Source organism: Schistocerca gregaria, chromosome 1 (assembly GCF_023897955.1).
Source record: "Schistocerca gregaria isolate iqSchGreg1 chromosome 1, iqSchGreg1.2, whole genome shotgun sequence".
NCBI lineage: Eukaryota > Metazoa > Arthropoda > Insecta > Orthoptera > Acrididae > Schistocerca > Schistocerca gregaria.
Genome location: NC_064920.1, coordinates 773348562 through 773363120, shown reverse-complemented (window position 1 = coordinate 773363120; position 14559 = coordinate 773348562). Strand labels below are relative to the sequence as shown.

Sequence of the window (14559 nt, the reverse complement as noted above, 5' to 3'; positions counted from 1 at the left end):
ATGAGCCTACCGATTCCGGACATGGACTTTGATATGTGATGTAATGTTGCTGTCGTCATCGTCGTCGTCGTCGTAGTTGTTGTTGTTGTTGTTCTTGCTGTCGTCGTCGTTGCGGATGACATCACACGTGCGCAACAGATCGAACAGAACAGTGACACTATTTATTTCGATTCTATATTGTGTTTTGGGATGCAGCTCACGGTAACAAACTAATTTGTAGTGTGTCCCGACGTCTACGTAAGATTAAAAGTTTACAGCATGGATGCGAGTTGGCAAAGCCAACACATATCACGAGATTAACTGTAGTTCTTGTTATAGCACTTTTTTTACGCGTGCTGGAATCGATGAGGGGTTTTGTCCGCTATTTTGATGGTGCCATGTGATCACAGCAGAAGGATAGTATCAGCAGGATGTACATTTCCGTCCAAGTTGTCTTCACTGTTGCTTAGCGAAGGGAAGCACCAGCTGCTTGCGGACATTCTACATATGTTCATAGCAAGCGATAAATACCACTATCTACAAACAATAAGAGGTGCTGAGAACCACAAGCGCCCAGAGAACAGAAAAAAAAGTTTTGAGAGAAACGAATGTTTCGGGAAATGAAAATTATAGTCGAACCACCAGTGTAATTGGTCTGAATTGTTTGTTAGCCAAGTGTCAACATCCTCTAATTCCTATGAAAAAAATAATCTACCCAATTTGTTATAGAATATTAAATTTTAACATTTTATTTATTCTTAATGTTAATTCAAAAATATCTGTATATAGGCTAGTGACACTACTATCTTCTGAGTGTTGTAAAGTTCGCAGTTAGCGAGAAACTGGAATCACAACTTTAAGAACAGATACTAAATTCTCTCTCTCTCTCTCTCTCTCTCTCTCTCTCTCTCTCTCTCTCTCTCTCTCTCTCTCTCTCTCTCTCTCATGACCCACACCAACACTTCATGGTCCTCGTTATCGGCATTTCCATTAAGCACATTCTGTGGCTGGAGGTTCAGATAAAACTACCTCTATACCTCTGATTATGAAGTATTACTGATGACCCAAACTATGATGACCACTGCCTCCGCATCGTTCAGATGCTGTCCGGTGGCGTTGCGGACACATGACTGTGCAGACACGGACGGGGGATCATCCTAGGAATGGGGAAATCCAGCCGGCCGCGGTGGTCTCGCGGTTCTAGGCGCGCAGTCCGGAACCGTGCGACTGATACGGCCGCAGGTTTGAATCCTGCCTCGGGCATGGATGTGTGTGATGTCCTTAGGTTAGTTAGGTTTAAGTAGTTCTAAGTTCTAGGGGACTGATGACCACAGCAGTTGAGTCCCATAGTGCTCAGAGCCATTTGAACCATTTTTTGGGGGAAATCCATTGAGATAAGCAATTTGACAAAGAGCATATTACCTGCGTTTGCACGGATCCTGTGGCAGTAATCGAAGACATGCTAACAGCCGCGAACCACCTGCACCCATTCATGCTTGATGTCTTCGCCGACAGCGATGTTATCCTTTAGCAGTATAATTGTCCGTGTTTTGGAGCCAGAACGTGGTACAGTGATTTGAGGAGCATTATAGTGAAGTTAGACTAATGTTTCGGCGACCATTTAAGCCTGATGCAAAATGTTCTAATCTGCGCTTCTCAGCGTTAAAAAAAAATCATGGATTGTTTTTATCTTGGAGTAATTCTTAGCTTCATGAGGCGGTCCGTTGCCGAATGTATAGGTCATTGCATTCATTTGCACGCCGGGGACAGCCTCATCAACTCCATCCTTGCGCCTGTATCCAGGATATCTGGAACCAGTTACACGAAAAATGAAATGATAAAATGTTCGGCCGTCGTATTGCAAGTACTTTTTAGTTGACGCCACTTCGGCGACTTTCGAGTCGATGATGATGATGATGATGATGATGATGATGATGATGATGGACACACAACACCCAGTCCCCTTCCGGGAATCGAACCCGCGTTCCGTGGTAGGTAACGCTACCGCTACGCTACGGAGGCGGACAGTTACACGACAGTTGTGAACTAACTTGCCTCAGGAGAGGATACTACGGTTCTATGTCACCGTTCTCAGTCGAATCCGTACATGCATACAGGCCAGAGGGGTGCGACGCCATATTGATAATTAGGCTCATACTGCCAAGTTCTTTGTAAATTTGACTAGGTTTCCTAATCCCTGATATCACAAACCCTCTCAAACCGGTGAATATAAGTTCCCCCTTTCCTCCTGGTCACTTCAAATTTTGCCATTTATTGTAATGGTTCAGCCAGAATAATGTCCTTTGTAGACTCATCTCACATTTCTGTTCCCTTATCGTTAAAGAATTTCTTAATTTGTAATACAGTGTTTTATAGTGAAGTCCGACAAATGAACTGCTTCTCAAATGCGCGAGGGCAGTGAAATAAAATAGAAACGGCGAGTGACAGAAGTGGTGTTTGGCTGTGTGCGCAGGTTAGATTCGCGCCCTGATGGCCGTTCCGAGGCGGTGCCGGCGGCCGCGCAGCCCAGTGCTGGCAGCTCCGCAGCCGCGGACGCTGCCGCTGCCATGAGCGCCATGGTGGCGCACCTCGTCGACACCAGCAATAACAACAGTAGCAGCCTCTGCGGCAGCGGCGGCAACAACAACGGCGGCGAGCCCGGCTTTCAACTCGACACCGCGGACCCTTCACCCGGCGACCTGGCGCTCCTCGCCAAACTGGAGGAGGCCAACAGGTGCGCTCATTCTCGCAGTCCCAACACTGCTCTGATGCAGCTCTGCACGCAAACCTTTGAATAACTACAACAATCTATTTTCTTTCTTTCTTTCGCTTACGCCATAGTCCCGCAGCGATTGCAGAGTAGGCGTGGTTACAACGGATTTGGCAATGTTAGTGTTAGGGATGGCCGGATGCCCTTCCTGCCGCCACCCCGAACCCCCCAGGACGGAATCAGTGTGAACTGTCTGCATCTAGTGTAAAACGTGAAATAGTGCCGAGGTGTTTCAAACGTCTGCGACGCGGGTAACTGAGGCGGAACGTGGGGACCAGACCGGTATTCACCAAGCGGGATATGGAAAACCGCCTAAAAAACACATCCAGATTGGCAGGCACACCGGCCCTCGTCGTTAATCCGCCGGGCGGATTCGATCTGGGGCCTGCGCGCCTACCCGAGTCCAGGAAGCAGCGCTTTAGCGCCCTCGGCTACCCTGAAGGGTGAATAACTACAACAATCTACATTCATTTCAAACTGCCTCCTGTTCTTGACCCTAGGTATCTCCCTACAGTTCCTCTCCTCCATACTTGACTCCATTACCAAATCGATGATTCTTTTATGCATCAAAACGTGATCCTTCTTTTCAGTCAAGTTGTTCCATAAATTTCTTTCTTACCCAATTCAGTTCAGTGCCTCCTCATTAGTTTGACATATCCATCTAATCTTCAGCATTTCAAAAGCTTCTGTTCTCTTCTTGTCTGAAATACTTATCGGTCCACGTTTCACTTCCATGCAGGTTACTCCTACACCAAAGGCAGCTCCCTTCAGAAAAACTTCCTCGCACTTAAATAGATATTAAATGTGTGATACCACAAACCGATAAAACCCCACTGGCGTCATCAATTTGGCAATGGAATTGCAAGTTTCTGTCAGACGCCGATATCGGTCGTGTGAGATCTGGCGAGCCCAGCCACCCCTTCAGTGGCTCTGGACTACAAGCGACCTCTGCCGCCGCCCATAGGACGGTCAACGGCAGCCACACACACCCATTCGCGCTTGGAGCCGTTTCGCTACGCAGGCGCCACCTAATGGCGACACCATCGTTAATGGTCATCCTTGTTGCTATTGTATTAGCTAGACTCTCTCTCTCTCTCTCTCTCTCTCTCTCTCTCTCTCTCTCTCTCTCTCTCCCCTCCCTCCCCCCCATTATTTGTATTGAGTTTTCATAAACTTGCATTTCTCAAAGTTAGTAAGGCTCTTGTTTACTGTATTTGCTTGATCGCTAATCATTTCCCTTCCTGCCTAGATTTCCTTATGAAGACAGTTGTTGCACCATTCTGTAGCCCATCTCTCCTTACCGTTGTGTACGAAGTCATGCACAACTAGGTGTTAACAAATCTCTCTTTTTACAGAGATGGTTTTCTTGTTATTTCCAGGCTGTAATTTAATTCCTATCTATTTCCGCCACCGTCATTTAATATGCTACAAAAATCTAATATTTTAAAGCCCCATTCGTAGTCTATTTCCTTCAGTGTCGCCTGATTTGGTTTGACTACGTTCCATTACTTTTGTTCTACTGGTGTAGTTGTCCCTTTTCTAATTTATTTTCAGAACGTTGTCCATTCCACTGAATTGATCTTCTACGATCTTTATCGTCTCTGAAACAATTACAATATAATCAGCAAACCGCCTTCCACTGTGGCGTGGGCATGTTGCTGTGGCCCATAGCAACATGTAAAACAAAAACGCTACGAACTTATGCTCCAACCTAATGCATTCAAGGTAAACTTCCATTCTCTGTACCAATCATCGATCCTATGCAGCTTACTCGGCATTGCGCCGGCCGCTGTGGCCGAGCGGTTCTAGGCGCTTCAGTGCGGAAACCCGCTGCTGCTGCGGGCGCAGTTTCGAATCCTGCCTCTGGTATGGATGTGTGTGATGTCCTTAGATTAGTTAGGTTTAAGTAGTTCTAAGTCTAGGGGACTGATGACCTCAGATGTCAAGTCCCATAGTGCTTAGAGCCATTTGAACCATCAGCAAACTCCAACGTTTTTATTTATGCTCACTGAACTTTAATTCTCTTGCTTTCCATGGCCTTTCTGTGGTAACAGTGGTTCCCGTCAGATCACCGAAGTTAAGCGCTGTCGGACTTGGGATAAGTGACCGCCGAGGCTGCCGAGTGTTGTTGGCAAGCATGGTGTATTCAGCCCTTGTGAGGCCAATTGAGGTAGTGGCTCTGGTCACGAAAGCTGACAACAGCCGGTAGAACGGTGTGCTGACAACATCCCCTTCCATTTCCGCATCAAATGGTTCAAATGGCTCTAAGCACTATGGGACTTCACATCTAAGGTTATCAGTCCCCTAGACTTAGAACTACTTAAACCCAACTAACCTAAGGACGTCACACACATCCATGCCCGAGGCAGGATTCGAACCTGCGACGGCAGCAGCCTCGTGGTTCCGGACTGAAGCGCTTATGTTGGAGTTATCTTCACTGCTTGCTCAATGTGTATAGTGAATAACATTGGAGATAAGCTACAACCTTTGCTCACACCCTTTTCAAATACTAATTCCTTTTACTGTTCTTGTATTCTTATATCTACAATATCTGATTTCTGTACAAGTTTCAAATAACCTTTCGCGCCCTGTTTTGCAGCCTTGCTACCTTCGTAGTTTCCGAGAATGTAGTTCAGTAACACTGTCAAAATTTTTCTCTAAAACTACACGTGCTATAGGCGTAGTTTTGCCTGTCATGGACCGATCTTCTACGATAAATTACAGGTTCAGTATGGTCTTGCGTGCTCTTAAATTCCTCCGGAATTCTAGCTGAATTTCCTTGAGGATGGCTTCGACCAGTTATTCTCATTATTCTGTACATAATTTCCGTCAGTTTTTAACAAGTTTGGCTGATAGTTACCATTACCTTCTTCGTTTTTTCGTATCAGTAGCTTTCATTTCGTTATTCTCTAATAATAACACAATTATTAATAAAATTTTCTACTATTCAACATCTGTAGTTTCTTCACTCTTTGTGGTTAAGCCAAAATAGTTCTTATGGTGATAACGTAATGTTGCTTGTTTGTAAATTGTTTCAAAACAATGACTTGAGCAAACAGTAACGCGGGTCGCGCACAGCGATTCATGGTGGGGAAACTAGGGAAATGAAATCAGTCGACAAAGAATAATGCATACTAAACACTCGTGCTATCCATCCTAGAATGTTGCTCAAGTGTGTGGAACTTACACTAAATAATACTAACGGGGGTATTAAACGTATGCAGAGAAGGGCAGCACGAATGGTCGCAGGTCTGTTCGACACTTGGGAGAGGGTCACGAATATTGTGAGAGAACTGAGCTGGCAGACACTTGAAGATGAACGCAGACTATTCCGTGAAAACCTACTTAAAGCTTTTAGAACCAATGAGTGATGAACATAGCAGTATACTACAATCTTCCTATGTATCGCTCCCATGCGGATCGCGAAGACAAGCACGCACAGAGGCGTTTAAACAATCATTCTTCACGATTCATAGGTGAATGTAACGGGAATAAACCCTAATAATTGGTAAAGTGGGACTTACTAACTGCCATGTACATACATCAGTGGTTTGCAGAGTGTACAGGGTGGTCCATTGATACTGACCGGGCCAAATACCTCACGACATAAGCATCAAACGAAAAAACTACAAAGAACGAAACTCGTCTAGCTTGAAGGGGGAAACCAGACGGCGCTATGGTTGGCCCGCTAGATGGCCCTGCCATAGGTCAAACGGATATCACCTGCGTTTTTTCTTAAAAGGAATTCCATTTTTATTACATATTCACGTAGTACGTAAAGAAATATGAATGTTTTAGTTGAACCACTTTTTTCGCTTTGTGATAGATGGCGCTGTAATAGTCACAAACGTATAAGTACGTGGTATCACGTAACATTCCGCCAGTGCGGACGGTATTTGCTTCGTGATATATTACCCGTGTTCAAATGGACCGTTTACCAATTGCGGGAAAGGTCGATATCGTGTTGATGTATGGCGTGTGCTATGTATGCTCCTCGGTATCCTGGACGACGTCATCGAAGTGCCTGGACCGTTCGCCGGATAGTTATTTAAGGAAACAGGAAGTGTTCAGCCACATGTGGCACGTCAACCACGACCTGCAACAAGCACTGGGCACAAGAGAGATTATGGGACGATGACATATTTTTTGCACGCGTTCTATTTAGCGACGAAGCGTCATTCACCAACAGCGGTAACCTAAACCGGCATAATATGCACTATTGGACAACGGAAGATCCACGATGGCTGTAAGTGGAACATCAGCGACCTTGGCGGGTTAATGTATGGTGCGGCATTATGAGAGGAAGGATAATTGGCCCCCATTTTATCTATGGGAATCTAAATGGTGCAATGTACGCTGATTTCTCAGGAACGATAAATTCACAAAGGTACATGTATCACATTGGAACAACCGAAATAAAATGTTCAAACGTACCTACGTTCTGTATTTTAATTTTAAAAACCTACCTGTTACCAACCGTTCGTTTAAAATTGTGAGCCATATGTTTGTGACTATTACAGCGCCATCTATCACAAAGCGAAAAAAGTGGTCCAACTAAAACTTTCATATTTCTTTACGTACTACACGAATATGTAATAAAAAATTGGGGTTCCTATTTCAAAAAGCGCAGTTGATATCCGTTTGACCTATGGCAGCAACATCTAGCGGGCCAACCATAGCACCATCTAGTTTCCCCCTTCATGCTAGACAATTTTCGTTCTTAGTAGTTTTCTCGTTTTACGCTTATATCGTAATATATTTGGCCCGGTTTCTGGAAGAACGCAGGGGATATAACTGATGAATTGAGGTGTACACAAGCTGTAAATTTTCCCAAACACAATTTTATGTGGTTTTGGAGAAAGTTAACGAGGACAATCTATATAGACAGTAAATCCACTGAAGATGTTTTGAAAGAGATCAGCGGGCAGAGAAATCTCACCGCAACCATCAAAAACGGGAAAAAAATATTAACATTTGTTTAGGAACAGTAAGTTCCTAAGACATTGAAGAAAAAGATGGAAACAATGCCGAGAAAACCGATGAAGACGGTGATCTGCTTTGAATGTGTGCATGGGGGGAGGGGGCAAGGTGGCGACAGAAAGGGCATCGGGCCACCTCCTAAACTAATCATGCCAAATCTGTTGATAGCCATGCTGACCCTGCGCCGATTCGGGACAAGAACCGAAGAAAAAGAATTTTATGTGTGTGTACCTTACAAAAAATACCTTTCGCATGTTATCCTGGCTTGTCTTCTGATGGATCTAAAATTTTTAGATTGTCAAATCATGTGTAAGTATCACAAGCCGAGACGACGATAAATACGGTCTCGATTCCTTGAGCAGGAGTCAACTAATGATGCGAGCTTAAAGGGAGATATATGTAAGAATAAGGAAGCGGAAAGTGGCATATGGCGGCTTGGACCGGGCCGGGGAGCGTGCACGGATAGCCCAAATAATTAAGACGACCGCTTTCGATAAGCGGGAAATCCGGGTTAGAGAGTCTCGGTCAAGCACAAATTTTCACATGTCACAGTTTGCTGTACCCTTTGGAACTGATGTCACGAAATTCCATTCAACGAATAATATGGAATAATATTAAACTAACTGGGTAAAGGAAACCATGGAAGACCTTAAAAATCTAAACATCTCCACAGAAGAAATATCAAACAGAGGAAAATACAGAGAAAAAAGTCAACAAACAGAAATTCGATGAAACACCAAAAGATAAGAAAGCAGGAAAGAAGTGGACAGAAGAGAGGAAGAAGCAGCACAATGAATTTATGAGAGGTTTTTGGGAAGAGAAAAGAAAGAGACAGAAAAAAGTGCCATGAATTTGAAATGTACCAATTTATGTACCATATTGTCATTGTGAATACTAATTGTGTTTTAACGCTCTCCTCAATGGGGAATTAACGATTATAATAATAATAATAATTTCATACAGCTACTGATTGTCAAATCATATGTAGGTAAAACTTTTATGTTATGACAACAAAGATTAAAATTACTGAAGTTGTTACTGAAGTTATTTTATAGAGTTGCCTATCAGACATCGTACAGAAGCTTCGGAAAGCCTTTGCCTTGTTACAGTCCAGTGCATGTGTTCTTTAATGTATAAGCGTACAGAAGTAAACACAGAACGGCAATGCAAGCTAGCACCAGCGGAGTCTCTGAATAGTGCTCCATTCTCCAGCACACAAATCTCTATATAGCAAGCAGCTTGTAGACGTGAAATTCGAAAAAGTGAAACTAAAACTTTTCCGACTCAAATAACGTGTCGCAAACTCTTTTGTCGAAGACTGTAACGCTTTAGTCAATTTTTTCATGTCGGGTGGAAGCACTTAGACAAAAAATCTTTGGTTTTCGGCTGTTCCCATACGATGTCACATTTTTATTTTGGCTTTGGGTTACAAGCACTATATAGCCAACAATGGTTGTAAAGTGCCAATGAAAGATAATTACAAAAAAGCAGAATAGCACAAAATAACGAAGTTAACAAATAATAAACACATTCATAAAGTAAAATAAAAGCGCAATTACACAAACACCAGACAGCCCATGGCAGCGATGCTAAACTGCCATCCAAATTATTCAGTATACTTATCTTCATGGAAATGACGGTTATTACTATGTGGATCGGAATTAGCTGTGTAAAAGGAACTACTTCCACACAGTTAATGGAATACAGTTCTCACACTTCTCTGAAAATAATTTTTATTCGAATGCTGTATTGTTAGAACTATGACGGAGTAGCACGCATTACGATAGACGAATGTAGCGCAGTATTGACAGTTTTAAAATATGTTGTTTGTTTAAATGTAAGAATTCTTGTCACCTGTTACACACACACTTCTACCAATTAACAACTGCCAAGTGCAGCTTTTAGGAAAAATGAAGGATCGGTACAAGACTCCTTCCAAACCTCCACCAACTTTGGAAATTATGGCACATCCATTTCAATGAAACAGATTGTCATTATTTAAAAACATCGTATAAGTAAAACTATTGCATACTTCAGAAAGATCACTGAATTCGACGTTAATTTTATTAACATCTGTTGGTACCAAATTAAAAAGTGTTAACTGCAAGTTGACCAATCAGCTTCCTACTTCTGAAATAGCAGAAGCCGGAATGCTTGGGTCAACAGTAATTTATTTTTGGCTGCCGCCAACGTTACCTGTGATAGTATTAAGAGAGGTAGCCATTGTTGTCTCCTGTGTTGGATTCACTCAGTTCCTCACTGTTTCCTGTTGTTACGTTAAGTGTATGTGATTGTTGCAATTATTGTTTTATTTAAACGTGCAAATACATAAAACGATTCCAGTTTCCATTCCGAACATTTACGGGGTTTGTGCCTCCATGCGTGACATACAACTTATGCGAAAGTATGAAGTACTGGTTAATGTGTCTGTGCTGCGGGTGCGAGGCGTGGCGTATCTCCTCATTCCTCATGTCTTATCGCACTTAACGACCTGCTAACAGACTACACGGTGTTCTTGGACTTAGGTACAACTAACAGCGCATCTCTCCATGTAGAGACAACACAGCTGCTTGAAAGAGAGTGACGATGTTGCTTACAATTTTCCTCGTTTCTAGAGCCGTTATACTTCCTAGAATGAAGTGCATTTGAAACTTTATTTTGTATGCTGATAGTTACAACACTCTCGGACTTCCACCTACACCTATTCTGGATTAAGATTCTTTCAGAAATTCCGCAGCTGCCCCGCGAAATATGTAATTTGAAACCAAAGAAGCTACCTGTATTCTATACTGTAAATTTAGCTCCGCGTGCACACTGTCTCTGGAAACCCTTAATGGGTTTAAAATCATTTGCGGTAATAAAAGTGCATATGCTTCTACTGTATCGTTGCGTAGGCATACCTCTCTCTGTAGTAACAGTGTGATGAACGATGGGACCTGAACACGATGAATCGTGAGTCCTTTGTCGGTAGAAAATCAGAATGTTTGTTCGTAATTTTCTGTGGTTCGTAAATTTAGCTATTTTGTTGTATGTTAAAATTTAATCACATCTTCGGAATTTTCGGTCAAGTTTGAATTGAGACATAGAAGTGGGTTATTGCAACGACAAGCGTAGCGTACATCTTGGACTGCATTGCACATCGATCTATCACGGCGATTATATTTTCGTGTTAAAGTTCATTGGCTTCGCCAACTCACAATCAAATTGCCACATTCCAACCAAACATAGCTCCTGACATCGCTACAGGTTAGTCTGTCACCATATGTAGTTTCTTCCTATCACCAAATGAATACGAAAATCAGTAACCAACCTTAAAATTCATAACAGCGCGATCGGTAAAAGCTATACTGGTGCTCGCCACAGCGAAAACAACTGTATCAATTTGTATCTTCTGCCAAAATACATATTAGGATCAGCGATTCTAATTGGCTACCGCATACCATTATTGGATTGGCTACGACAAACGTCAACAAATTGCCAACGCCAGCTTTAGCACATGATGGAAGAGCTACCGAATTAACAGCCTTTGGACATAAACTATTCACTATCTTCTCAGTATGCAATCGGTTTACAATGTTTGTCGAAGAGTATTTCATGCCACGTTTCATACTAATGTCAATAATGCTTCGTATAAACCGTTTCCGTGTTCTGCATATTGTGGATCTCATTATGGATGTATGGAACAAAACGTACAACTAATCCAATAGGAGCCACATATTTTGGTGTTTATGATCATGATCACAGACAATTATATATTCACACTTGGTTTATGCAACAGCTTTTGCCTCATTGGAATTTGAAAATGCCTTTCAAACACTCTTTTTGCTCTTATGTACTGTTTTATTTGAACATTCTTTTAGGTATAACAGGAGATAACTTGTTTTACTTTGCTGTAAGTTTTGCCTTTATGATAAGACTATTTCAGTGTTCTTTTCAAATAGGCCTAGTGTTGACTTTTTTTTCATTCATTCTTGTTGCTGACAATTGTTATTTCGTTTGACTTGAGAATTCAAAGTTTCTTTTGTTGTTTGTGTTGTAGGGCTAATTTTTATTTATTGTACATATTGCACATAGCCTCTTTGCCCAGAAGTTTCAGCTGAAGTAGCCATGTGCCGTGAAATCCTGCATCATATAAGCTGTATATGTTGAACTGCATACTGGTAAATGTTTGAGGTTTTCTACATATTTAGATTTTCAGCTGCAATAACAAAGTCACAGCACACACAATTTGCTACTATGAAAGCTAAGTAGCCACAAGTATTTGATTTTTAGTTAGATATTTCCTATAATCATGTTAGAATAAGTGACAGCAGATTCATACATCATCATAGGCTTTCAGTGTAGGGAACAGTGTGATGATTTGGTCTTCTCTCACCATACTGCTCATTTACAATAAATCACATTTTAAATATAAAAAAGTTCCACTGAAATCATTCTCTCTAGTCAGTTCTGGCTTAACTGCATCCATGTCCTTTCAGAGCCAACAAAACTTACTTCGCAGTAAGTAGGCTACTTCTTTGTGCTTCAACCATGAATGTAGTGTATTGGGGGGAAATGGTTAGTAAGTTGTCACATTGATATTCTTAAGTACCACTCTCAAATAATTTTAGAGGAATGTTTCTAATAAGAGATGTCTGATGCAGCAATTTATGTAATATATATGGGACCTAATACAGGCTGAAGATGTGTGTCTTTGCACTACTTCCATTCTGTGATATGTTAAATGTCAGTTCTTACAGTCTTTGTGCAGCTTGCTTGTGGCTGTCCCTCACTCAAAAAAAATGGATTTTATACCTTGCTATTATTCAACTGTTACTGAAAGAAGAGATTGTTCAGTTACTTGAAGTTTTTTCACAAGCAAATTTGGAAATGTGTCTTGCATTGATTATCTAACTTAGTTTACAGTGTTGAGTTGTTCTCTTCAGTGTGTTGTAATTTTATCAGCAGTATAACATTGATATGATATCAATATCAGATACTGCTGCAAGCTCATTGCCAGATAGAGAGTTGTGCCATTCGTACTATGGCTTTGAAGGAAGATTGTAACCATGTTCATAAATACCAATTTCTCTAGCCCATTCAGTTTTAAAATAACAGACTTCAGGTTTGTTGTTGAGAACTATTTTTGAATGCCTTTAGTGTGATATTTCACACGCGCTTTTGAACTGTACACTGAATTGGAATTAATCTGTATTTTAACTGAACAGTTCTGAGTTATTTTACACACTTGTGTTTGTGCACATGATACTGAAGGTAGTTGCATTTTCATGTATGGCTAATGTGTCCTGCCATCCTATCTTCATAGACTATGCAACCCATCCTCATAAAGCATATTATGTACTGTGTCTGTTGTGTTTTGAACTATTGATTTATATTTTATTACCTTGATGATTACTATATCATTGTGAGGTGATCCTTGGGTGTTTGGATGAGGATAATGATGATGATCATATCCAAATTTGCCAAATGTTTTCTTTTTTATATGGACGAACCATGAGAGAAACTTACTGCTACTAAAATTTTATACGGTGCAAGAGTTTTTGAACCAAAAATTTGCTTTAAAATTATCTACTATTTGTTAAATGCTTCGGTGATAGCATCACACATGTTGCAATTAATTGACACCATTCCCCTGAGAAATTTGGCAAATAAATGCTGTCATTTTTGTTTGTTCACGTTATACACAAGTCCTCAAACTTTGGGGTCAGAATTGTACAGGCTTTTTAAATAGACATGAACAACTTACATTTCATAGCAAGAATATAAATACATAGCAGTTGCAAAGAGTGATGACTGCCAGTCTCAGTGCATGCATTAAAACATAATTCATTGACAAGCATGAACTCTGGGTACAGAACCATTCTATCTCATTGGGTATACACATTAATAGCAGAGGTGTAACTGCTGCTCAACCATTACTCACTACACTGTGTGCCATGAAATGTGCATCTCATAGGCCCACTGAAGGGTGCTTATTGACGAATCTTATCCCCAGGATTCAGCATCGTGCCTCAAATCTTACTGTGTAAACAATTTTTTGTTGAACCTTGGCCAGCTCTCTACAGCTGTAACAACCAAGTTTCTCTTATGTTTCTACGTGTTGTGATGAATTTCTTCCCATTAGGATGATACATATGTTCGTTCATATTTCTGGGCACTATATCATTCTGTGCCACAGACATACCACAGTGGTTGTGTATTGTTTTTTAAGGTCGCTTCATCAATTTAAGATTCAACAGGCTACTATTTGTTAGCACCAACTGATACATTGGTTGGTGACCATTGGTTCCTTATCTCGGAATAATCCATCTAGAATTTTCTACAGTGTAGTTTTGACCCTATAGACTATAGTTTTTATTAGTGTATTTTTACATCTGTATGGATATTTTTTATCTGGACATACAGAGTTTGTTGTTACCTTAATTTCTTCAAAATAACCCCATAGCATGACTTGTTTAAGTGTTTAAAATTATTTGGCAAGTGATATGGATAGTATAAGACTGTAGCTAGTTGGAAACACCAAGCATATTTATTGTTCTTTCAGTGTTATGAATGTGTGTTTGTAACCACCATATGTAATTTTGCTGTAGCCAGTAATAATGAACTACTGATTGACACAGTAAAATACAGTGATCATCCAGAAACATAAAACAATGTTCAAAAATTAGGAATAGGTAACTACTCACTTGTCGATCAGTGTTGTGCAGCACATAGGTATACTTAAAAGATAAGGAAGGTCACTGTGTGTTTTCTGCTCAATTTCCAGTTTCAGTATACTTCGATTAACACAAATACAAAAGTAAGTAAGTAAATGCACTCTTACTATGAAA

The 14559-nt window shown here is 41.0% G+C and overlaps 1 protein-coding gene across 6 annotated transcripts in view; it reads left to right on the top strand.

The window, feature by feature from the left end:
• Positions 1-14559, top strand: part of LOC126268435 (ecotropic viral integration site 5 ortholog) — a 335961-nt gene that overhangs the window by 274377 nt on the left and 47025 nt on the right. For all 6 annotated transcript variants that reach the window (XM_049973911.1, XM_049973912.1, XM_049973908.1 and 3 more), the window contains one exon: positions 2453-2713. In XM_049973911.1, the coding sequence (XP_049829868.1) occupies positions 2547-2713 (167 nt within the window). In that variant the 5' untranslated portion in view covers positions 2453-2546. The remainder of the gene's footprint in view (positions 1-2452; positions 2714-14559) is intronic.